Source organism: Meles meles, chromosome 18 (genome assembly GCF_922984935.1).
Source record: "Meles meles chromosome 18, mMelMel3.1 paternal haplotype, whole genome shotgun sequence".
In the NCBI taxonomy this organism is placed as follows: Eukaryota; Metazoa; Chordata; class Mammalia; order Carnivora; family Mustelidae; genus Meles; species Meles meles.
Window position 1 is genome coordinate 22,595,791 of NC_060083.1, and position 24,051 is coordinate 22,619,841.

General features: G+C 54.3%; 1 protein-coding gene across 18 annotated transcripts in view; it reads right to left on the reverse strand.

Annotated features, from left to right (window-relative positions):
- Positions 1-24,051, reverse strand: part of MYO18A (myosin XVIIIA) — a 94,667-nt gene that overhangs the window by 63,197 nt on the left and 7,419 nt on the right. For 17 of the 18 annotated variants that reach the window (XM_045984513.1, XM_045984515.1, XM_045984517.1 and 14 more), the window contains exon 2: positions 19,068-20,144. In XM_045984513.1, coding sequence (XP_045840469.1) covers positions 19,068-20,066 — 999 coding nt within the window. In that variant the 5' untranslated portion in view covers positions 20,067-20,144. The remainder of the gene's footprint in view (positions 1-19,067; positions 20,145-24,051) is intronic. The other variant, XM_045984514.1, reaches the window with a different exon arrangement.

The following is a 24,051-nucleotide window of genomic DNA, read 5'->3' on the forward strand; positions in this document are numbered from 1 at the left end:
AGGCTAAAATGGGAGCTAGGGGCAGGTGGGAAGGAGCCAAAAGACAGGCGTTTTGAGGCTGTCTCAGAAGCTGTCAGCTCTGGAGAAAAAAGGAAGCTGGTCTGTCTTTTCCTCTCCAGGAAAAAAAAAAAAAAAAGGGTAGGGTGAGAAGGGAGGGAAGGCCTGGAACAGAGCTGTCACCTAACCAGTGTCCAACAAAGGGGGGCTGGACACCCCCAGGCCTGCCACCCTGGCCAGTCTTGTGAGCCCACTGGGTCCTGTAAACAGCATGACTTTCTCTGAGAAAAGGCTGGTAAGCACGGCCTAAGAGGACCAAAGCCCAGCACAGCCCCCTCGCCCCCCATACACCGGCCACAGGCGGCCATGAGGACATGGGGCTCCTGCCTCTGCTTTCCAGGGACTGCTGTGTCTCCCCAGGGAGATCTTCCTGCCCTTCCAGGGCATGTGCTGTGTTGGAGATCATCACATCCCCAGGGCTTTCCTGACACAATGGTGCCAACCTTGGTGGCAGACTGAAATCCCCCAGGGGACTCCAAACATACAGATGCCTGAATCACCCCCTTCCCCCTGGTCTCTGATTTAATTGGTCTGGGAGGGAAGTCTGGGCACTAGGATTTGTAAGAGCTCCCCCCAGATGATTCTTAGAGGTAGGCAAGGCTGACCACTGCTCAATTTGAAGGAAGCATAAGGCCTGGTACAAAGTGTCCCTTTGCTGGGATGCCTGGATGGCTCAGTGGGTGAAGTGTCTGCCTTTGGCTCAGGTCATGATCCCAGGGTCCTGGGATTGAGTCTCGCATCGGGCTCTCTGCTCAACGGGGAGCCTGCTTCTCCCTCTCCCTCCACCTCTCTCCCTGCTTGTGCGTGCTGTCTCTCTCTGACAAATAAATTTTTTTTAAAAAATCTTTAAAAAAAAATAAAAAAGTGTCCCTTTGTTCAATCACTGAGTGCCTGAGTGAATGACGGAGGGAAGGAAGGAACGACTTAACTGTGTGATCATGGGCATGCGACTTACACGGCCTTCATCTGCAAAACGAGGGTTCTGCCTGCCAGTGACTCTTTGGCATGGTCAGTATGTGACTGGTAAAATCTCAGTGAGTAAAAGGATTTGGTTCTCAAAGTGTGGTCCCTGGGCCGGCAACCCCTCCCCCACTCCAGACCTACTGAGTCAGAAACTCTAGATATGGGGCCCAGCTCCTGTGCTTTAGCCAGCCCTCCTGGTGAGTCTGAGAACCACTGCTTTAAAGGAATTAGTCATGGTGCACCGTGGTCAACAGGGAGACTTCCAGGTCCAGCCAGCCTGGTGCAGTTGTGGCTTGTTCCCAAGGTAAGCTACAAAGTTGAAGCCTGTGGTACGATTTCTGCACCTCTATGAGGGGGCAATGATAGTACTACCGCCTAGGGCTTCTGCAGGCATTAAATGAATTAGTGCTTGTTCTAGGAACAGTGTCTTACACGAAAGTTTTCCATGAACTTACTGAAGAAGGAAGTTTTCCATACTTTTTAACCATTATTATCTCTCTGGGATCATTAGTGGGGGAGAAAAGAAAAACATCACAGCAAAATTTCCAGGTAACTGAAGACTAGTCCCATGAAGGGACAAAATATTTTTTATTTTGAGTAGTTTTCTAAATTCTGTGACTAATTTATAAATAGACATTTTATAATTCTAAGTAAAACACTCTGAATCCCTCTCAAACATCTCAAATTCTGAGCTTCCTCTCTCTCTCTTTTTTTAAAAAATATTTTATTTATTTATTTGACACAGAGAGAGAGAGACACCAAGACAGGAAGACAAGCAGGAGGAGTGGGAGAGGAAGAAGCAGGCTCCCCACTGAGCAGGGAGCCCAATGCAGGACTTGATCCAGGACCCCGGGATCATGACCTGAGCTGAAGGCAGATGCTTAATGACAGAGTCACCCAGGAGCCCCTGAGCTTCATCTCTTTCTTTTCTTTCTTTCTTTGAGAGAGAGAGTGAGTGAGAGAGAGCATGAGAGGGGAGAAGGTCAAGAGAGAAGCAGACTCCCCATGGAGCTGGAAGCCCAAAGCTGGGCTCAATCCTAGGACTTTGGGATCATGACCTGAGCCAAAGGCAGACGCTTAACCAACTGAGCCACCCAGGCGCCCATGCTTCGTCTCTTGACTACCTCATTTCTATCCTGTACTGAGGGGCACGTCACCCCCACTGTGAGGACTCCAAACTTCCCAGGCTGGCTCCTGTCCTACCAATGCCCCTGGCTACTCCCAAAGGCCACCAGCACTGTCCTAGGTACCGTAGCCACCTGCGGCCTTGCTTCACACCCCTTCTGGGAAGGCCAGATGCCCTCTGTGTCCATCTATCTGCTTTTGTCCCCTTCCCTGTCAGGCCATCAGCTGTCACTCTGCCTGTCAGAGCAGATGATCCGGACAGTCTCACTTCCTTCTAACAAGCACTTTCTGCCGGAGGCTAGGAAACCAGATAACCAAGCCTGATGCCACAGAGTCCAGAGCAAAGACAGCAGATTACCAGAGAGCCACGCTCCTGTGAGCAAAGGGCCTGGGTTTTCACCCGCAGACTTGCTGTCCTCTATTTTGCCTGCCTGAGGGCCTTCTAGGCCCACCTTCCATTCAGCAGTGCTCTGGAAGATGACTTCTGGGTGACCAAGGTGTCACTTTACCCTCAGAGTCTTGTCCTGAATTATTAGTCACCATGTGTGGATCCACTCCTCTTTTATTCAGACTAGATCCTGTCAGTTCTGTCTCTGAGTTGACTCGGATTACTGACGGAGATCTTCTCAAAGCAGCTTCTTCCCTCAGTGGCAAGGGCAGGCCTCTTCATTCAGAGGGGAAACCTGAGGCCCTGGTCACTCACTCAGCTTCACACACAGCCACACACACAGTCAACTGCTGCCCAAGGTCGGTGCAGCCTCAGGGTCAGGCCGGAGTCTTCAGGAAGCCCAACCTATGACCCCAGGCGGCCCAGCAGTCACACCAAGCCGCCCACCCCCAGTCCCCTGGGCCTCCCTCCTGGCACTTCCCCTTCCCCTTTCTCCCTCATCTCCCTTTCCCCAGCACACCTTGCTCTGACTTTCTCAGGCCGATCTTCCCACGGTCCCTACCCTCATCACCACTGGAGCAAATGCCTCTCTCCCTTGCCCAACCCTCCCTATCTGTCAAGGCCCATCTCCGTTGAGTCTCACCTCCTTTATGAAGCCTTCCCTGGACCCCAAGGCCTGCCGGGTGACACAGTGCAAAGACCACACACTCGCCGTCAGGCCCACCTGGGTCTGAATCCCAGCTCAGCAACTTTCTTGGTGTCTAAGGGAAAGTTACTCTGTTCCTTGGAGTTTCCACTGTCTTGCCTTATCATGGTCTACCTACTTCTTATGGGCTTGTGAGAATTTAAAGAGATAGTACACGTAAAGCACCTTGGCATTAGGCCTGGCAAATTGTAGGTAGTGATTAAATCATCGTCAAAAACCACAGCCCTCACTGTCTATACCTAGACATCACCACATACCCACAGTGGTTCTTTTTTATCCTCAATATGGTGCTCTGCTAGACACAACAGAAGAGGCATAGACGCGGCATGGGATTAGATTCGCAGATCACTAAGCACATAGTAGGCACTCAGTAAGTAGCCACTGGATTGGACTGACTCATCCGAAAGGTACTGTGAGATACACTGGGTGGAACACAACAGGGCAAAAAGGGATATCCGGACAGAGTCACAACTTCAACTACTCTGCTCTCTCACGTTGGTGGTGGTGTGGGGTGAGGGAGAGGTCCTTAGTTCTGTGACCCGGGGCCCGGCAGGGTGGTGAAGGAGAGTGGGGTTGGGGGTTGGGCGGCTGACTACACGGCTACATGGGAGGCTCTGAGGAGTGAAAGAAGTCATTTCCGTACTCAACTAGCGGTTCTGTGCCATACCTCAAGGTCAACACGTGGGGAAGCCCAATGCCTGCTTCTTTTTCTGTCTCCTCACAACTAAACTATGAGCTTCTTGAGGCAGGGGTGGTATGTTCGTTGTTCACGGTTGTGCCCCCTGTACCCACCTAGCACTGGGCCCTGCTCAGAGACAGTGCTCGACACGTGAGTGAGTGAGCGGTTGAAATAAGGGGAAGCAGACGTAGCCCCTGACCTCAGCAAACATGCAGACCAGAAGAAGATACAGACAACAAATGTACCCAAAGAATTAGAATTCGACTTAGAATCTGCTCTGTGTTCCAAAAGGGGCACTGATAATGTTCTAGGGAGATTCTGAGGCAGAGATCTTTTCCTGTTGGGGAACAAGGCAGATAGCTTAGAGGCAGCTTAGGGCTGGGCCATGAAGGATGGAAGGGAGTCTGTCATGAGGAGATGAGGGAGGAAGGGAATTCCAGGGTAAAGGACTAGAATGACAAAAGGTAAGAAATTGGGAAAGCATGAAACTGGGTGAAGTGTAGGACAGAGAGAGGTAAACAATGCGAGACAAAGCTGGAAAGGTCAGTGGGGCCAGATCAAGAAGGCCTGTATGCCACAGTGGACAGGTCTGGTTTCAGCTGCCCACGATCCATCCTCCCATCTCCTGCTTAGAGCACCCCAATTTCAACCTACCCCAGCATGTGACTTCAGTTGGGCCCACAAGTGTGTCAAGTCTCCAGACTACAGGGATTAGTTCATGGAAGCATATGACCCAATCAGTATCAAGGCCATAGAATAAAACTCTGGGATTATTGAAAGAGTCATACTTCTTTTCCCACAATACCTGAAACCCGTGCTTTGCCATTTGCCCACCACTCGTCTGAGGACCAAGCCGACATGGAAGATGAACTGAGAGACCTAGAAAAGGCCTGGGTTCTAGATAAGGCTGAACCTATAACCAGTTCTACCCCTGGAATGTTTCAGATGTTTGAGCCTCTGCGGTTCTTCTCGTTAAACCAGGTCAGCTGGGCTCCATCACTTGCAACGGAAAGGGTGGTGCCTGAGGACACCTTGTGTGTGAAGTAAGCAGCTTAAGGACAAAGCAGGCACATTCTGAGCACTAGCTGTGGGTCCGGGACAGCGCAACTTGTTTTCCCCACAAAATCCCGGGAGGTGAGTGCTGCAAAAGGGGAATGCGGAATGGTGGTTTGGGAAACTGAGGCTTACAGAGGTTAAATAACTTTGCCTGCAACCATATGGACAGTGATTGGCAAGGCCTGGGTTAGGACTCTAGTCACTGGGACTCCAAGCCTGGCTCCTTCCACTCTGCCTCCTGCCTAGAAAACAGTGGGAGTCATAGTAGGCTTCTGGAGAGTGAAGGGGCATGATTAAACCTGTGCTTTAGGAATGCTGATCTAACAGAAGGATGCTGGGAAGCAAAGGAGGCTGGAAGCTGAAAGACCACTGGAAGTCAACGCAGAAAGAGATAGCTTGAAAAAGCACTGAACTTTCTACCTAACATCTTAAAAGAATACTGCTGACCCTATTTGTCTCTCTAGTTCCTCTTTAAATCAAAATTCCTTTAAAAAGGTCTAGAAAGTCTCCACATGTGAACACTTATCGTATAGTGCTTGTATTATTACTAATTTGCAATGTATAAAATGTCATCAGTACAACTCCTTATTTAGGGAAGTTAGGGGCATGCATTGTTTCGAGGAGGTGGTGAAAAGTGCAAGCCAAGCCTGGGCCCAGACACTGAAGCCCTTGCGGCGGTAGGCGGTCTTGGCCAGTAGGAGCCCCGGCCTCGCTTCCTGGCCCCACCCACCAGCCGACAGACGCAGGGGAGGAGCCGGGGCGGGGCCAGCTCCCGCACACGCGCAGTGCGCCCGGAGCCACAGGACGCACCCGCCCTGCAGCGCCTCCGGAGCCCGGCAGAGGGCGGCCGCCCCCTTCTCGCCCGCCTCAGTTGCCGTAGCCGCGGGATATCACCTCCGTCCAGGCCACGCCCCCAAGAGGCGTCCCCCGGGAGCTTCAGACGAAGGGGGCTGCCGCGGCAAGATGGCCTCCCGCTTTATCCTGGAAGGGTACGGCGCGAAGCGGCAACGTTGAGCTCGGCGCTGCCTTTGTTTTAATCGCCGCTCCATCCCCCAAACCGCCCCTGCATATAGTGGGCACTCAATAAATGCTTACTGATGGAATAAAAGGGATGAATGAACCCTACGTGAATAAACAGAAGACTCTGGGGACGCTTTAGTGCTGTGGGCTGGCAGGAGATCTGGAACTAGCAGTCTAGGAAAGTCAGGGGAAGAGGGTCGCCCCAGATCACTGCCTTCACTACCCCTGAAGCATAGTGCTCGGCACGCCCCCCGCGCCTGCCTTAGCACACCCAAGTGTTTGCTCACAGGCACAGAGCCCAAGTGGTGACATCTGGGCTCGTCCTCTCTGCTAAGACCAGCAGTCTGTCCCCTCAGAGTGAGATCGTGGCTGCCTGCAGAGACCACTCCAGTAGGCCTGCTGCTCCCCGAGGACGCTCAGCTGCGGAGCTGCGGGGGATTTCCTCATGGCCCCTGGGGATTTCCAAACTGCCTCTGCTTGCCAAACTCCCACAAGGCCCAAAGCCAAGGGTGGCTGGTCTTGACAAAATCCTCCAGACCCCTGCCCAAATCCCACCCAGACTTGGTTCACTTCTGAGTCTACCAAATGTACGGCATACACAATATTCCCATCCCCAACCCCCTCTGGCAGACATGAGAGAATAAGCATAATGAACTATTGTTCTCTTTTTCACATAAATGACAACTCTTTTTTCTATTTCCAGAGAAGAAAAAAAGGAAAGCCAGTTTAAGGGTCAGCCACACGAATTTAAATAAAACCTCAGTAAGGTCTTTGCAAGTGTGAGAGCTGGAAACCCATGGTGCTTATTCTCCGAGTCAGGGAGGCTGCTTTAGACAAGCCTTGGGTTCCTCCAAACACTGGGCACTCGGTACATGTTTGAGGATCTGTGTGTTCACCTCTGGAGGCTCTGGTTGGGCCTATTTCTAGAACCCTTTCAAGTGAAAATAAATCGCAAACTCAGCCTCCATAGAAGTAGGAAGGATGAAGCCAAAGCTTCTCCTTTTCCTACCAGCCTACCACCTCCACATTAACAGCCTTGGCCAAATCCACTGGGGCATGTGAGCACCTGTGTGTTACAAGGCTGGGCAGAAAACATGCTTGGCAAGGTGGGGAAACACTGCCCCAGATGTGGTGGCGCACGGCCAGGGACCTGTTGGCCCTGGGGCATCAGGATTCCAGAGTTGGTGAAGTGTAGAAATTGCCAGAGAGGAGGAGGCTTCCTTCCTGAGAGGAAGGGAAAATGACACCATCCCCAGCCTCACCAGGGGGACTGCAAGAGGACATAATCCACATAATTCAAGAGCACCCCACCATTTTTTTTCTGGGAGCTATCTGGAGCTGCACTGTTCAATGCAGTAGGCACTAGCCATGGCTGGCTACTTAAATTTAAGTTTAATCGAAACAATGGGCATACTTTGGATTAAATTAAAGCAACTAAAAAAAAAAAAGATTCAGTTCCTCAGTCGTGCCAGCCACATGTCAAGTGCTCAGTAGCCACATATGGCTAATGGATACCAAGTTGGAAAGGAGAGACTATGGAACATTCCCGTCTTGGCAGAGCGTCCTACTGGACAGCTCTGATCCAGAGAGTCCTCTTTTCAGCGGGCCCTGGTCATCCTTGCCAAAGACTCCCTCAGGTGTTGCCGCTGGCACCCTGCTGTTCTCTCCCACCCCCTGCCCCAGAGTCTGCTGAGGCTCCTGTCCCCTTGTGCCTTGCCTTGACCCCTAAGGCCTCAGAAAGACATGGGGGAGGAGGACACCACTGAGCCACAGTTGAACAACTAGCCAGCGAGCAGAAGCCAGATGTAGAGGGGCTGAAAAGGCAAAGCTGAATGGAAGCCAGCCCCCACTCCAAGGCATCCCAGGCCTGGGAGAAAGCCCCTGAGTGCCACACAATTGTTCCTTGTTTCTGCAGCGTCTCTGGACCAGGCATGGATAAGACATCTGGAATGTAGTGGCCTGAGGGCTTCCCCACACCACGGGCTGCCGGACTCATCTGATGTTAGGGCTCCCAGAGAGAGATGTCCCAGCAGAACCCTGAACTGTCAAGGGCAAATAAGGCCAATAAAGCCTTATTCTGAGCAGCATGCCAGGAGTTCTGCCCACGGGGCAAATGGGAACCGTAACTGGCCACCTCCCTGCGTCACTCGCTAGATGAACCAAATGAGGAAGAGGGGGAGGAGGACATGGTGGAGAAAGGACTTCGGGGCACACTCGCCATGCTAGAGAGGCCGGAACAAGCTTTCCCAGCCCAGGATCCATGGAGGAACAAGCGAACAGAAAGGACACAGATCTGACAGCCACTAGTTTCTCCCAGGTGCTTCATATGAAAGGTTTTGCCACAGGACTTAGAAAATCCAAGTGGGTGTGTCGGGGCAAGCTCATATGTAAAGCAGAAAACAGGCCCAGGAATGGGTACGGTCGGGGCTGCCTCTCTGTTCTGGCCTACACTAATCCTAGCCCTAATCCAGAAGCAAGACAGGCATGAAGAAACAAAAGACGTTGTAGAGAGACCACGAAAAAGTACAGAGTCTTTTCCACTGGAAAACAAGTAGGTAGAAAGAAGCCTAGTATTCCAAAGTTGTTGGCATTGGCCAAGAACCCGAATGGAGGCAGTCATGGGAAAAGGAGCACAATTTTAAAGACGCATCGAACTACAGACTAGTCTGGACAAACTCATGAGGCCGTCATGCAGCCCTGAGTAAACACGGGGACCAACCTGGGTCTTATTTCCCTGTCTTTACCCAGAGGGCCTTTTGGGGAAAAGCATCATTCTAGGGACAAGAGTAAAGTGTCCTGCACGGCCCCCTAACCCGCCCCCCACCAGCAGCAGAGCTGAGTCATTAGCAGGCCTGTGGCATTCCTGGGCAGATGGCCCATCAAGTTCCCGGGCACCAAGTACCTCCCAGCACCTTACAGACAGATTAATGATGAGGGTAATGCCATTCTAAGTGATTCGCGGGCACTGATTCATTTAATCCTTAAAACCACCCTGTAAGAAAGTATTATTATTATTTTACGATGAGGAAAGGTAAACACAGAGAAATTAAATTATTTGCCCAAGGTCACACAGCTAGGAAGCAGCAGAGTCAGGATTTGAACCCAGGAGTCCAGCTCCAGCATCCATGTTGTACCCAATATACCCCAATGTACTAATAACACCACCATCTGCATTCTTCCGAATTGTGGGCCTTTTCCCCTGTGCTGCCTGCCTCCTCCTCCTCCTCCCCGAATGAGCTGAAAGCAGTTCCTACAGCCCAAACCAGCCCTTCCATCCAACTTCCTATTTGCCAAGCATCTGTTTCTATAGCAACAACAAAATCTACAGCTTGGGGATTTTCGAAGAGAATGAGTAGGGAGGGAGAAGAGGGGACCCTTTATGGCATGGGTCCCTCTTTCAAAGGCACAGGAGAGAGACCTGAGAACTGGTGTGTTAAGGAAGATGCAAGGCCCTTGCTGGGAGCCAGAAAACTCTGCCATGCCCTGCCCTGGAGACCACATCCTCTGGTCTGGACAGAGAAGGGGAAGGCCGGTTAGAAGGATTTGAAGCCGGTGGCAGAAATTCTTCGGAAGAGTCTGAGAGAAAAAGACACCTGGCTTAAATTTTGTAGGATAGGTATGTGTGTGTGTGCATGCATGTGTGTCCCAAGCCATTTCCAAACTGGGTATCCTGTCCCAGAGCCTGGTTCTGAGCTACAGGTCAAGGCCAGGTAGTGATGGCCGGTGGCAGGGAGCAATAAAGAAACTCTAGAAGAGGAACGCAGACAGGCACCTGCATGCCTGTGGGGGGTGGTGGACCTCCCGCCAGAGAGGATTAGAGTACCCTGGGTGGGGAGGTCAGGCAAGTACCCCTCACCTTAGCCACACCTAGGCCTCATTCTAGCCTGCCACCCCCTACCTCATTTAAACAAGAGAACACCTGTCACAGTCCAGAAATCCTGAGGCCAGGATCTGGATCACGGCAGGCCACCTGTGTGAAGGGGAACAGGAATGTTTGCCGGTTGCTTGATTTTAGGAAGACAGCCCACAGCAGTCCCCCAGGCTTCTCAGCGGTAGGCCCAGTTTCCCTTCAGCATCTACTGAACTTGCTGCATGGCCAAGAAAAATGGGGACTCGCCCTTACCGGGTATCTGTGCCCTTTAGCTAACCTAGGCCCCCTGAAGGGGCGGATCCCAGGCCATGCCAGGCCCAGCACAAGCTGAGTCCCCAGTGTCTAAAACCACAGGCTTCCCCAACCTCAACAGCTTCAAGGACGGCAAGCTAGATGATGCCAGCCACTCGCGGGGGAAACCTTCTACTGTTCTAAGCCAGCTTCTGCAGTGGGCTCCAGAACTAGACCAACCCACGGAGGAGAGAGGCGGGGGCCAGGAGAGGCAGGACTAGGGCTCCCAGCAGGAAGAATCGACAGGGAGACAGTATCAGACCCTGGAAGGCACCGCTGGGATCTGCAGACACGTTCTCCATGATGAGATGGGGCTGGGCACGAAATGGGGTGTCACAGAGAGTCACGACCATCTCATGCTGCCTGACAGTGCCGTCACTGCTTGGCCTCTAGCCCATGCCACCCTGGGCTGAGATCGATCCCTCTGCAGATGTCTTCTGTTCTGGGGAAAACACAGGCCTCCTGGTCACAGGGATGGCATCTTCAGCTTTTCTCCTCCACGGAACTGAGCCCAAAGGGTGACATGGGGCTGGCGCTCTCCACGGCCTCCTGACATCCAACCTCGATTGCGCTAAGGTTCCGGGGCCACTTATATCTGGCCTTCCTACAGCCCAGAGCCATGCCCCCCACTGCCCACTCCATCTCCTAGCCCTCTTCTGCCCAGAACCAGGGGCAGCCTCGGTCTGACCGTCAGGAAAAGGAGCCTAGGAGGCACCCTGTGAGAAACCCCCCTCCCTGTGGGTACCCTGTACCCATAGGGCCTGGCAGTGAGAGAAGCTGGGGAGGGAGAGAGGAAGTGAGTCAGCTCCTCGCAGAAATGGGAGTGGAAGGGCGGGGCCAGTGGAACTGAGATCAAGGGGCAGAGGGCACAGAGGCCGGAAAGGGTCACTCAGAGAGGCCACCAGGCCCTGGAGACATGGTGGGACCCATTGAGAGGGGACAGATAAGGGTGACAAACTCTCCAGGGCCACCTCCTGCCCAGGCTGGGTAGCCCCCACCCAGAGAACCTGGGTCTGGCAGCCACAGCCCCACCTGAGGATGGAATCCAAGGTAGCTCCCCTTCCTGACTCACTCACCCAGGGAGGAAGTGAGGCTTGTGGGATATGGCCAGCCACGTTGTTTCCTCCCCAAGGGGGAACTTCTGATGCCCAAGGCCTCCCATTGCCTCTCCTGAGTTCCAGGTTCCACCTGACCCAGTGGAGAGACAGATGTTTGCATTTCCCGTGGAGGGTGGCAATGGGGCCTTGGCTCCAAGAGCAGAGCAGGTGGGGTGGCCTAGCATGGACCCTGGCCCTGTCTGGCAGCCAACTGCCCATGTGGGAGCTGTCCCCGGGCTCCAGCTGGAATCTGTTGCTCTGACTGGGAAAAATCCTTCCTGTGAAAATTCCCAGCCTGCTGACATTCCAGCACGCAGGCAGAGCGGGCAAAGCAGCCGAAGGAGAGAGGGAGCCATGAGCCCTGCTGGGCCACATCCTCCCCGCTCAGAGACCTGCAGCCAGGACGCCAAGGACATTGCTCCCAGGTTCCCTGGGCTGCACGCTATATGACCCCCATAAAACCCCAAATCTGCTACTCATCCAAGCCTATGCCTTTCCAAAGACACCAATGCGGGGCCAGGAGGCAGACCATCCTGCAACCTGCTCCTGGACGCCTAGAGTCTCTGTCTCCTCCATTCCTGTGGGGGCTGCTGAGTGCCCAGGGACAGAAGAAGCGGAGTCCGGGGGTGAAGGTGGGACAGATACTATGGACAAGTCACCAAGGCGAGTCAGGGTGGGTGGGGCAGAGGGGGGGAAAGGGTTCTAGGAACCAAAACTGAGGTAAATGAGGAAAACCATGCAGAGAGAATGGGAAACCAGTTCCTGAGCACAGAACCATCTTCTTTCCTTCAACAAACATCCCACAACTCTCACAAAGCCCTTCAGCACGGAGAAATGAGGTGACCAACAAATGACAATCTTGATGACTGTGATGAAGGAGGAGGAGGTGACCACTCAGAGGTCAGGGAAGGCTTCCCTTGAGGAAGTGACGTTCAAACCGGGGCCAGTGCCTATGAGGGCAAGAGGATGGGCAAGGAAAAGCATGACATACAGAAGGAACAGCAGGGACTCCATGGTAGAAGCCAATGAGAACTCTTTGTTGCACACCCACCACCTGCAAGGCCCTCTGCCAGGCCTGTGCTCCTCACCTTTCCCCCACAGTGAGCCCCAGGAAGCAAGAGCGTGCAGCCCCCATGGGACAGGAGAAGACCTGCCTTCCATCAGAAGTGACGCTCTGGGGGGTCCCGCTACCCCAAAGTACTGCAGATGTCCGTACTAACGTGTCGGTAAGGGCCAAACGGGCCAGCATCCCAGTCCCTCTCCCAGCTCCCACCCGATGAAATCCCACCTGCTGCCGTGTGGGCTCGCTTCCTCTGGCTAAACTTCTGGAAAGACAGTCTCACCGTCCTGTGGCTCACAATCCACAGAGCAACAGCAAGAACGGCCAATCACTCCTCGCTTCCCTCCCCTTCTGGAGGAGAGGCCGATAGGGGCCAAGAGGACGTAGGCCTGGGCTCGCCGGTGGATTTATGAGGATACCCAGATACTGCGTTCCCCTGCCCTATACAGCGCACTCATGAAGGGCAAGGAGCTGATATCCTAAATTCAACTCCCGACAAGGGACTTTAAATCGCCTTGAAACCTTCGGCCACAGACTTTTATCCTTAACCGCTCGGTGATCTGGTATCCTCGCTGTGAAATAGAGATGATTGCATGACCCGCTGCAAAGGGTTGTTGAGCACTTTAAATGAGTTAGTATGTGTAAAACAGCTAGAGCGGTGCCTAACGTAGAGTGAACACTGGCCACCATCCTCATCCCAGCTGTCCCCTCTCGTGACCGGCCCCCGGGGCATTTCTGTTCTGGGGAATCTTTACCAGATCAGTTAACCACCACCTGGGAACACGACCGTGCCATGTGCCACCCGCCGCTGGGACGAACACCCTACCTGCTTCCCTCCCTGCCGACCCCCCCACCCCCCTCCCAGTCAGTGCAAAGCGGCCGGGGTGAGCCCGTGCGGGGGGAAGAATGTTGTGCCCTGATTCTGAGAAACCCATGGCGGGAGATCAAGGCAGCCAGAGCGGGGACCCAGGTCTGAGGAAATAGTTTCCCAACCAAACTAGAGGCAACAGCTGAAAACATGAGCTTTGCTGACACTGTCCCCTGTATTTAACGGAACAGAAGCGGCTGCCAAACACCACGCGGGACTCTGAGCTGGGCTCTCCCCCCAGCTCCCCCCATCCCCCCCAACCAAACTGCACAGCAGGAGGTGGGGGGCCATGAAGACACCACTCCTTCCCAGCGCCTGTCTGGCACGGTGGGCGCCCACAGTGCTGCTGGAAGCCTGGGGCACATCCGCCTGCGCTGCCCAGGACTGACAATGGAGGCGCCAGGCAGGCCCGGGGGGGGGGTGGGGTGGGGTGGGGGGGAGCCCCCTCCCCAGCTGGGTCACTGGCCCCCTACCCCCACTGACACTACTCTCCACCTCCAGCTAAGGCGGGTGAGGAGAGCCCAGCAGCTCAGCGGTGTTGGGGTGGCGGGGAGCGCTGCTGGCAGGCAGACCGCGTGCTTGTGGTTTCTGGGAAACGCTGTAGCGATCTGCAGCATTTTTAAAATACTTGTGTTCCCACCCGCCACACGCCCCCCTTCACCCCACTCCTCACCCACCCCCAGTCTGGGTGTTTGCATATCTGGTATTTTCCAGAACCATTTCAACGTAAATAAGAGATTAGAAGGGAGCAGAGGACCGGGTGGCCAGGGGGTAGCAGGGTGGGCCCCGGGGAGGGGTGGGGCAGGGGTGGGTGCCCTGGCCAGGGCTGAATGGGGCCAGTGTGGGCCACCTCAAACCAAGGCCCTGCCCCCACACCAGGGCTCCAAGCAGTGCTGGGGAAAGCAACCAATGACCATGACATGCACCCACAGCCAGCTCAATGCGGCCTGGGCACTGTGCCACCACCCACGGACAGGGTGGCCAGGGCACTCTGGGGCTATAGTTTGTCCGGCAGCTCGTCGGGAAGAAAGCAGAATGTGCCTCTGAGAAAGAAGGGAGACCTAGCGGAATAGACATGACCCTGTCCACCAGGCTCTCCCGTTGGTCCCATGCACCCGACTAATCTAGGATAGATAACCGCCAAAATGCTCCCAAAGACCTTTCACCCACCAGCTCTCCAGCTACCGAATCACCAAAAGAACTGGGTGTGGGTTCTACTCTGAGGCCCCAAGCCAGAGCTCTCCCATGGCAAGACTGATGATAGAAGTGCCTAAAGCTTTGGCACAAAACGAGGAATTTTCTGTTTCAAACAAGCAAACAAACAAGCAAAACCCAAACCCCTCCAAGGATCATCTGGAGTGACTCTAGGAACAGAGGTGTTCTAGAACACTGAGCCCAGGCAGCACCTGGCAGCAACACCATGACCAGAAGCCCCAGGGACAGCCCACTGGCCTGGCAGACCTGGGCCAGGACAATTTTCTGTCTCTCCTTGGTACCCTCCTCCTGAAAGTCCCCGGGGGCCAGGGGACGAGGTTGGTGAGGCTCATACAGCTATTGCCCAGGGGTTTAGGGCTTTCTTGGCAGAGGGACCCCTGCCCTTCTCCCAGATGCAGGCAACCCCGACCCGCCAGTCACCTTTCAGGCCATTGTGTCCCATCGGTAGGCCTGAGATGCTAGAAAAATCTAGGGAGCACCCAGCATCACAGCTCTTCCTTCAGCTGGGTGTTTCTGAGGACAGGGCTACAGGGAAAGGGTTGGAACAAAGGCATCATGAGTTCCCCTTAGAAAGAAAACCCTACCAGGAACAAAGACAGGAAAGCACAGCATGATGGGTTAATTAAGGAAGCAGCAAAATTACCTTCCCTTGATGGCTTCAGAGGCCAGGCAGAGGGAAAGGTACTAACCATCATCCTAGGCATTTACTACCTCCCAAAATCTACGAAAGGTGGTTTACACATGTCTACGTAAGCAGGTGACTGGCTTACAGACATGAGAACCTCTTAAGGAACCTCGTAGCCCTAGAACCTTTGAGTAGAAACTCCACGATCCAAGCGGAGAAGAAACCATATCACAGATCTCTGGGAAATGCCTGACAGCTCCATACAGAGCCCGAGGAAGCAGGCCTGACTGCAGGGGGCGGGTGCCTTGTTGGAAATCCCCACCTCACCCCTCCCACCACAACTTCGGAATCTCAGGGAAGCAGTCCTTTCTGGGTGGAGCCCCCTTGGGGGCTAGCTCCCCTGGCTCTTGGTGGCAGAGGGACAACGACATCAGCTGGGGGTAAGCAGGTGGGCTTTTCTGAGCTTGGCAGAAACATCCTACACCCCTACTCCCTGCAATGGGCCCGCTGAAGATACAAACAGAAGGGAGCAGCTCTCCACCCTCCTGGGCCCTTGTCCTTCTCAGTGGGCCCTTGACTTTCCCACTCAGATTCATGGAGCAGGAGAAAAGAATTTTGATCCTGCTGGGGTTTTCAGATCCTTGTCTGTACCAACACTCTCTTTCATCTCGCCAGACTCGGGGAACGCTTTGTCTTTAGAAAATTTAAAAGTAACTGATCCAAAACCAAATACCCTAAAATGCTTTCCCTGAGGAGCCAAGGAAGGAACTTAGCATCTTCCTCCAAAGCTGACATCCCATTTGGCTCTCCTCTCCTCTCTCCCCCACACCAGTCAGTCAGGTCCGAGATCTCTCTCCATCTCCGCTGCTCCACCTAAGTGCGGGCCTCCATCCCTCTAGGATGACAATGACAGGGCCCTCACTATTTCCCCCAAGGCTGCCCTTGCTACACCCAAAAGCATTCTCCAGGAGTAGCTAGCGAGATTTCCTAAAATCCGTTCCCACCACTTCCTGATTAAAGATCTTCTCGCGCTTCGGTTGAAGTTCACATTCCCTAGGCTGGTTCACAAGGGCCTTTGTGACCTGTCCCCTGCCTGCTGCTTCTCTCAGTCCTCATTCCCCACACGCTGTCCCCCAGCCTTATCCCCCCCAGATATGTCATTCTCTCTCCAACCCCTAGGCCTTGGTATGTGTCTCTCACAGCCTTCCCCTTCCTCCTGCCTCCCCTGCATTCATCTCCCACCCAGATGGCAGCTTTCCCTGGGATCACTCCCAAGACTGGCCTTCCGGTCCCTCCTCCGTGCTCCCTGGGACCCCGTACTGGCCCCTGTTGCGGAGCTTCTCAAACAACACTGACATCCCCTGCTTCTTGACCGTCTCTTCCGCTAGACCATGAGTTCTGAGGGGCCTGGGGCTACGTGCGGCTTGCTGCCAGCTCCCCAGATCTAGCTCACCGTGGGTGCTTGACGCATGTCTGTTTAACGAGTGGAGGGGAAGACTAGATGGGGGGAGGAGCGCTGCTTGTCCCAGGCCTGCTGAGGGATCTCTATCAGGGCTCCATGTCTATCCCCCTGCTGTGGCTCACCCCTACTCCCAGTGGAACCTTGCTGGCAGCTACAGGGACACATGGAGGTGTGAGCCAAGCATTCTTGTGAGAAGGAAACCCGAGGGGCTGTCTCTCCCTGGGGCCTTCTGAACAGGCCATGGAGAGGAGCCATGACGCCTGGTCTCCATCTGTGTGCAGAGAGAGAACAGATGGCCGGCCGGTTCCCTCGGCGCTCCCTGGGGACGGGCCATGTGTGGACACCGTTGATGGATGGCCTGATGGGCAGGGTGGCTGCCGGGAGCCGTCCTCGCGGGGCCAGAGTTGTCAGAGTACCCCACCCAGGAGCCTCGGGGAAGTGGGAAGACTCTTCTTGGCAAGGAGCTGAGCTTAGAACGGCTGCCAAGGAAAGGAGCCGGAGCGGGAGTGGGAGGAAGAGGAGGATACGGAGGAGGAGGAGGAGGAGAAGAGCCACTGTGGTGGCCGCGGCACTCCCACACCAGCTCTGGGTCTGTCCCGGGAGGCCAGGAGGCCGGGCCTGCTCTGCTCCTCCCTGCGGTGGCCTGAGTCCCCACCACCTGCCAGGGAGGGACAGATGCGGGGCTTCCTCAGCCCTGTGCTTCTCACTGTCCTCTCACATGGTTCTCAGAGACTCATGAGTTTAGAGTTTGCTGTGTGGCCCCTGCTGGATTCCCCTAGGCATCAGCCTGGGGAAGAAGTCCTCTAGGCACCGCTGGGCTTACCCCACGGGGGCTGAAGCAAGCCAGCATCTCTGGGATGCCAGCTCCGGCGGTACTGGGGAATCTACCGGGGCCTCCGAAGCCGGAACACCCCCTTCCCCAGGGATGGGGGAGCAGCCGCTCATTGGGAAGGGAGAGTGGCTGAGAAATACGAGATGCCAAGATGATCCCTAGGCTATAAAGAGAAAACAAAATAGCATCTGGGATGCCAGGCCCAGGGCCCCACAGAGGCCTGTGCTGTGGTTCAGCAGGGAACTGGCAACAACCCCCCCAGGGGATTCATTCTTGAAGAAGAAAATTCCATCTGTTAAAAATAACGTCAGCCTAGGAGAAAGTAGACAGACACGGCGACATGGTATGGGCTCTGGTTCTAGGTATAAAGACTGCTCCTGCCACACTGTGGTTCCCTGAGCTCAGTCTAGTCTGGTGACTGGCACACAGTACGTGCTCTGTGTGAGTTTCTGGAATGAATGAGTCCAGGTCCTTCCCTGGTTTCCACACCAGGCTCCCTCCCACTCACTACCCCTTCCTGACTAGCAAAACTGCCTGAGCTCCGCCGGGCCCAGAATAAAGGAAGGTCTGGAACCCACCTCCAGTGCTTCCTGCCAGACTCTGACCCTGCGGCTCCCAGGCCCTCCAGGCCCTCCATGCTGCTCAGCTGAGCTGCCATCTGAGTATCCGTTTCCCCTCCCGGGGAGAAAGCTCACATCAGGACTCTGGCTGCTTCCTGAGCGTTTCCTCCTACTTCTGACTTTGACGCATCTGGTCGGTCACTTAGTGCTGACAGGTCCTGGCCAGGCTGTGCACTGGACCAGATCTGGGCAATGCTAAAACCCACAGCTGGGAGACAGGGATGGCCAGAGGCCAACCTGTCCTTCCCGTTCTGTCTCCAGTGGAACACTTCAAACTGATACATAGCCACCCTATTGAAAGACCCCTGGGTTTGAGATCACTGTCCCCCTGGAGACCCTCTCATACAGAGACTAAGTCTTTTCCGCTCCTGCGTCACCCCCTCCGCTGCTGTTTCGTGTGGGCCAGATAAAGGCTGGGGTCTCAGGGACACTCAGGTCATACTATTTCTGTGGGCTTGATACCTGTTACGTTTCTGGGGGTGTTTTCTTCCTCCAGGAGAGGTAATAAAGACTCTCAGAACCCAGGTGATCTGGATCAATCAGGTCCAGTCACTCCCCTTCTTCAAACCCCACAACGGTCCTGTTTCATTGCGACAAAAATCTAAACTCCTATCGTGACTTATAATGTCCTTCGTGATCTGGCCCCTGCTTGTCTCTGCAACCTACCTCCTATTCAGCTCCTCATTTAAGGGCAAAAGGAGGCCCGAAGTCATCTTACCCAAGAGCTCGCAGAACAGCCGCATAGCCTAGATGTTCCAAGACAGCCCTGATTTGAAGTAAGTCATCTTTTTCTTTCAAGTCTAATGCCCAAAGATGGGACTCCTCTCTTTTTGTCCAGATGCCAGGCTGGACTAGTAGTCCAGACTATCTCTCATCTGAAGTGACCCGTGTGAGCCTCCGTGCCCTGATTTAGGGCTCAGGAAACAAGGTACCCAAAGCCTTCACCCTTGTCTCCTGAAGCCTATATCCCCATGGACCACCCCATGCTAAGGTGGTTCTGCCCTGCAGGCCAGGTAAGTTGTCCCTGGGGCCAAGAAGTGGCGCAACTTCACAGCTCCTGGGTACCCCAGTAATCCACCCAAGTACAGTTCCCAATCCTGGCTCCCGCCCAGCTGCACAGGAGGACACTCACATCAACTGGCTCCCTGCGGGGTCCGTCTCCGCTCCGCAACCAGCTCCGGCTCAGCTCGCTGAGCTCCGGGATGGGCTGCACCTTGAGCCGCACGCTGTCCCCAGACTGCCGGATCATCTCCACGATCTCATCCCTGGACTTGCTCTCCACATTGTGCCCATTAATCTCCACCAACCGGTCACCCGGCACCAACCCCAGGGCCAGGTCCTTGGTGCCCGCGCCGGGCTCAGCGAAGTGAACCACCCTCCGGTAGACCTGGCCCTCGGGGCCCCGATCCAGCACGGTCGTGCGGCGCAGGGAAAAGCCGAAGTCTCCAGTGGGCCTCCGCTGCAGCTCCAGCTCCCGGAGGGCGGGCGGTGGCAAGGGCACCACGGGGGGCAAGCGCAGGTCAGCCGGGAACCTTTTCGTCACCAGCTCCGGGACCCGTGACCGGGGCCCTGGCCGAGTGAGGCCAGAGCCAGGATGCTGCACCAGCTGTCCCTCGAGGGTCCTCACCTCCACTTGCGGGGATGGGGCGGCAGAGTGCTCGGAAGGGGTGGAGGTCTCTGAGGCGCTCTCATCCCGGCTCCGCTGGGAGAAGGAGAAGCGCTTGACGATCATCTGTGAGTTCTGCTTGGCCAGGGAGCCGAACTTGGCTGCCCGCTGCAGCACCGAGCCCCGGAAGCTGCCTTCCTCACCCTTGAGGTCATCGCTTGAGCTGGCGGTGCTCAGGTGGCCCGAGTCCAGGATGACGCTGCCTCTGTTGCTGTCGGAGTCGATGTCCGTCAGGTGCAGGTCGGAGCCGCTGGCCACCTTGATGGGGATGGGGTTGGAGATTTCCAAGCGTGTCTTGGACTCACGTTTGGAGGAGCGGTTCAGGTTGAAGAAGCCGCGACGCAGGCTCATCTCCTCCAGGCTCCTCAGCTCCGCCGCCGACATCCGCTCCTTCTTCTCCTTCTTCTCCTTCTTCTCCTTCCGCCCACCATCTTTGTCCTTGTCTTTCTTCATGAGGTTAAACATGGTGGGGTGTTGCTTTGGGGGGGCACCCCCGGAGGATTACGGGTGCTTAGAACAGGGCCCTTGTACCCCACCTTGCTGCTGCAAACAGAAGTAGAAGAGAGAGAGAGTGATTATTCGAGCAGAGCCTCTTCCCGTGTCTCTAGTCCAGACAAGGCGAACTAATGAGCCCGGCTCCCCCTCACTGAGAGCGGGCTCACTCTGTGCCAGGTGCTTGGCTTGATACAATACCGTCTCTGTTAAGTTAATCCTCACAGCACTGCTACGGGAAGGTCTGCGATTACCCCCATTTTACAAATAAGGAAACTTGAGGTTTCGATAAGGGTTGTAAAAATGCAGACTCCAGAGCCTGTCATCGCCTTTCATCCCTGATAGGTGTGCACCGAGGTGGCTCCCGGAGCTCAGACCTCCTGGCAGGATGGTGCCATCAAGCCGACCTGGGGCCCGACTCAAGATTCAACACAAAGGAAGAAGGAAAGGGACACAAAAGCCACCTTAGCCACTGCCTGACAGAGAGGCTCAGAGCGCCAACCCTTATTTTGTGATTTCCAGCTGCCGGGCGCGTGACCACACTCTCATTTGAGCCTCGCAGCCTCCCCGCAAGGCAGGTGTCATTATCTCTACAAATGAGAGAACAGGGCGCAGAAAATTAAGTACATGTTAGCTGTCACCTGGCTAGTCGGCGGCAAATACCGTTTTCTCTCTGGGCCCATGGCGCCCCAAGTGAAGCAGGGAGGGAAGGGGAAGTTCCAGACTGGACAGAGGACAGACAGCTGAGAGGTGGGGGGGTTGGGTCTGCTGGATAAACAGGATCCTGAAAAACTCACATCCTTTCCCCAGACCAACAACTAAATATAGCCTTGGGAAGAAAGTTGTGGCAGCCCAAGAGACAAGCCAGCTCGGGGACACCTGCACCCACGGCGGGCACCCGACTGGGGACAGGACTGAGAAAGACCTGGTGGGGTGGAGTTGCAAGCCAGCGAACACGTTCTAACCAGCCGGGAACAAGGAGTAGAAGTAGGCCATGCCACCTAATTAGAAATTAAGTGCAATTTTTTTCTTTCTCCAGGAAGGCCTCCCCCTCCAAGTTCCAGACACATGACCAACGAGCTCACTTCTTCCAGCAATGACCTTCTGTGAGGCCCCGGAGAGGCCTTTCCTGTCCGTGTACCCCACCGCCACAACCAAGCAAGGCCCTCTGGGCTCCCCAACCTACTGAGAGGGAGCCCTACCCCTGATACAATGCCTAGGGGGACATCAAGGCCAGGGACTCCCAAGGGTCCTGGTGGCTCTGGCTAATTGCCTCCTCCCCTGATCCATAAGGTTCCTGAGAGATCAATGTATCCTTCCCAGAGCAGTGCTCATCACAGAAATATGATTCAAGTCCCAGGTGTGACTTAAAATTTCCTAGCAGCCACACTAAAAAAGGTAAGAAGAAACAGGTGAAATTAGCTTTAATGATATACTTTCATATAAATATATCCAAGATGGTGTCATGTAATCTACATGAAAATTATCGAGATATTTTACATTCTCTTTTCCATAAGAAGGCTGCAATGTCCCATGTGATTTCTACACTCAGAGCACATCTTAATTCAGAATAACTATATTTCGAGTATTCAACAGCTACTGGCTATTGACCTGGGCAGTGCAATTCTAGAAAAATCTTTAATTGTAGAGCATATCCAAAGAGGTGGGGAATCTGGCCCAGTTACTAGCTCCCTGTGGGCCCAGCAGGCACCCCTTGCCCCCCTGACCTATTTCTACCTAGTAGAACAAAGTTCCCTCTGGACTTTTTGGTTCAAAATGCTCCATGCACACAGTTCCTGGGAGAGGAAGACGGGAAGTCTGGGGTCCTGGAAGTGCGAAGCCAGGGGCAGCCCTGTCCAGCTGAGTCTGGGCTGATTTGGGATGGGGGGGCTACCCTCTTCAGGGCTCTCTTTTGACCCAGGGAGTCTGTCTCTCTTTTCTCCTGAATACTGATGGGGTGGGGCACAGACCTACCATATAACAGAACGTGGGATCTTCTGGTGGTCACTGCCCCCACCCAACACTACCTACACTGTCTTCAAAGGCTGATTTAGGGGTGCCTGGGTGGCTCAGTTGGTAAAGCATCCGACTCTTGATTTCAGCTCAGGTCATGATCTCAGGGTTGTGGGAAGGAGTCCTGTGTCAGGTTCCAGGCTCAGCATGGAGATTGCTTAAGAGTTTCTTTCTTCCTCTCCCTCTACCTACCCCACCCCCACTCTCTCTCTCTCTCTTTAAAAAAAGGACTGATTTAGAAGATGGCTCCAAAGGCACTCATGTGGGAAATGAAGAAAGAAACCCACCTTGGGGACTGGAAGGGGACAAATGTGTCCGCTGGCCTCAGCTTCAGCCCAACCATGAGAACCCAACTGCCTACCCACGCTATCCCAGCAAGACACCTCTTTTGGTCTTCAATTCTTACTCTGTAATCCTTACCCAATGTTGACTCTTTGCGAGGTGGGGACTAGACATCTGAGCAGTATCAACGGACAACAGGCCCCAGAATTCTAGAATCTTTGGGCTGGAAAGGTCCCTGAGAAGTAATTTCATGGAAATCCCGGTCTTGGCAAAAGCTTGCCCCTCACTGCCATTGTGATGAAGAGGAACCACACACAGTCAGCCCTAGTGCAGCAGCGTGGGGGTGGCGGTAGCCGCTGGCCAGGAAGGTTAGCGGGTTTGCTATCTAGGCCCAGATCTGCCAACAGATCACTAGGGGACCTTCAGCCTGTCACTTTGCTCAAGGCTGGACAGGATGACCTAGGTCTCTTCTAGCCGAAAACTCCAACTATCTAAGTCCCTTGTGGACACATGTTGTTTATTAACTTGCTGCCGATGTTACCCCTCTCATCCCAACCCTGGAGCCTCTGGAGACTGAGTCCATTTCAGGCCTCCCCTCAGCACCCCTGTCCTGCCAAAGTCATGCACACGGCTCCCAAGGTACCCCTTCCCCCCTGTCATCCCTACAACTGCCTGGCTGTGGCCTGGGTTTTCTCCTGTGCCACCTGTCTAGAGCCACCTGCGACGTCCCTGTCCAGGGTCAGACCCCCAGTACAGGTGCTGCCGCTCCTCTGTTCCTCGGAGCCCACTCTGCTGGGCCCTGGGGCTCTGCCACCTTCTTGTAGACCTTGGACTTTTCAGCACCTCTTGTCCCCGGGCCCAAAGACTCCAGCAGCGATGACATCAGCACCTTGCCGTTCTTCATTCTGGGCTCCCCTTCATCTCTTACCCTGTCCCATGAAGGGGACCTTACAGTTTTTCTGACCTCCTTCTCTGGCTTTTTCCCCCGAGCCTATTCCAGGGGGCCTTTCCTAATTTTATGTGGAGGAAAGGTATGCATATAAGTTAGGGTCTGTACCTACATCATTGTGACCCCACTGTACCCCAAATCACTGCAAAGTACAATCCACTTGGTCAACTCAGAGGCCTTAGGACGTTAGGACAGAAAGCGTCTTGAAGGGGGCGCCTGGGTGGCTCAGCGGGTTAAAGCCTCTGCCTTCAGCCCAGGTCCTGGTCCCAGGGTGCTGGGATCAAGCCCCGCATTGGGCTCTCTGCTCAGCAGGGAGCCTGTTTCCCTTCCTCCCCTCTCTCTGCCTGCCTCTCTGCCTACTTGTGATCTCTGTCTGTCAAATAAATAAATAAAATCTTAAAAAAAAAAAAAAGAAAGCATCTTGAGGGCAAGGACCATTTGACTCCAATACAGACCGACCAGTTCATCAACCAGAGAAACGATTTACATATTCATACAAAGGAATACTACACAGCAAGCAAAAGGAAGCAATCACTGATCCACACAACAGGGATGAATCTCAAAAACAGGGGGTCAAATGACAGCAAAAGAAGGCTCCGACAACACAGTACATACTAGTATGGCACTATTTATACGAAGTTCTAGTACAGATGGTCCCTGACTTACAATGGTTCGACTTACCAATTTTTTGACTTGACGCTACGCCTGTGTGAA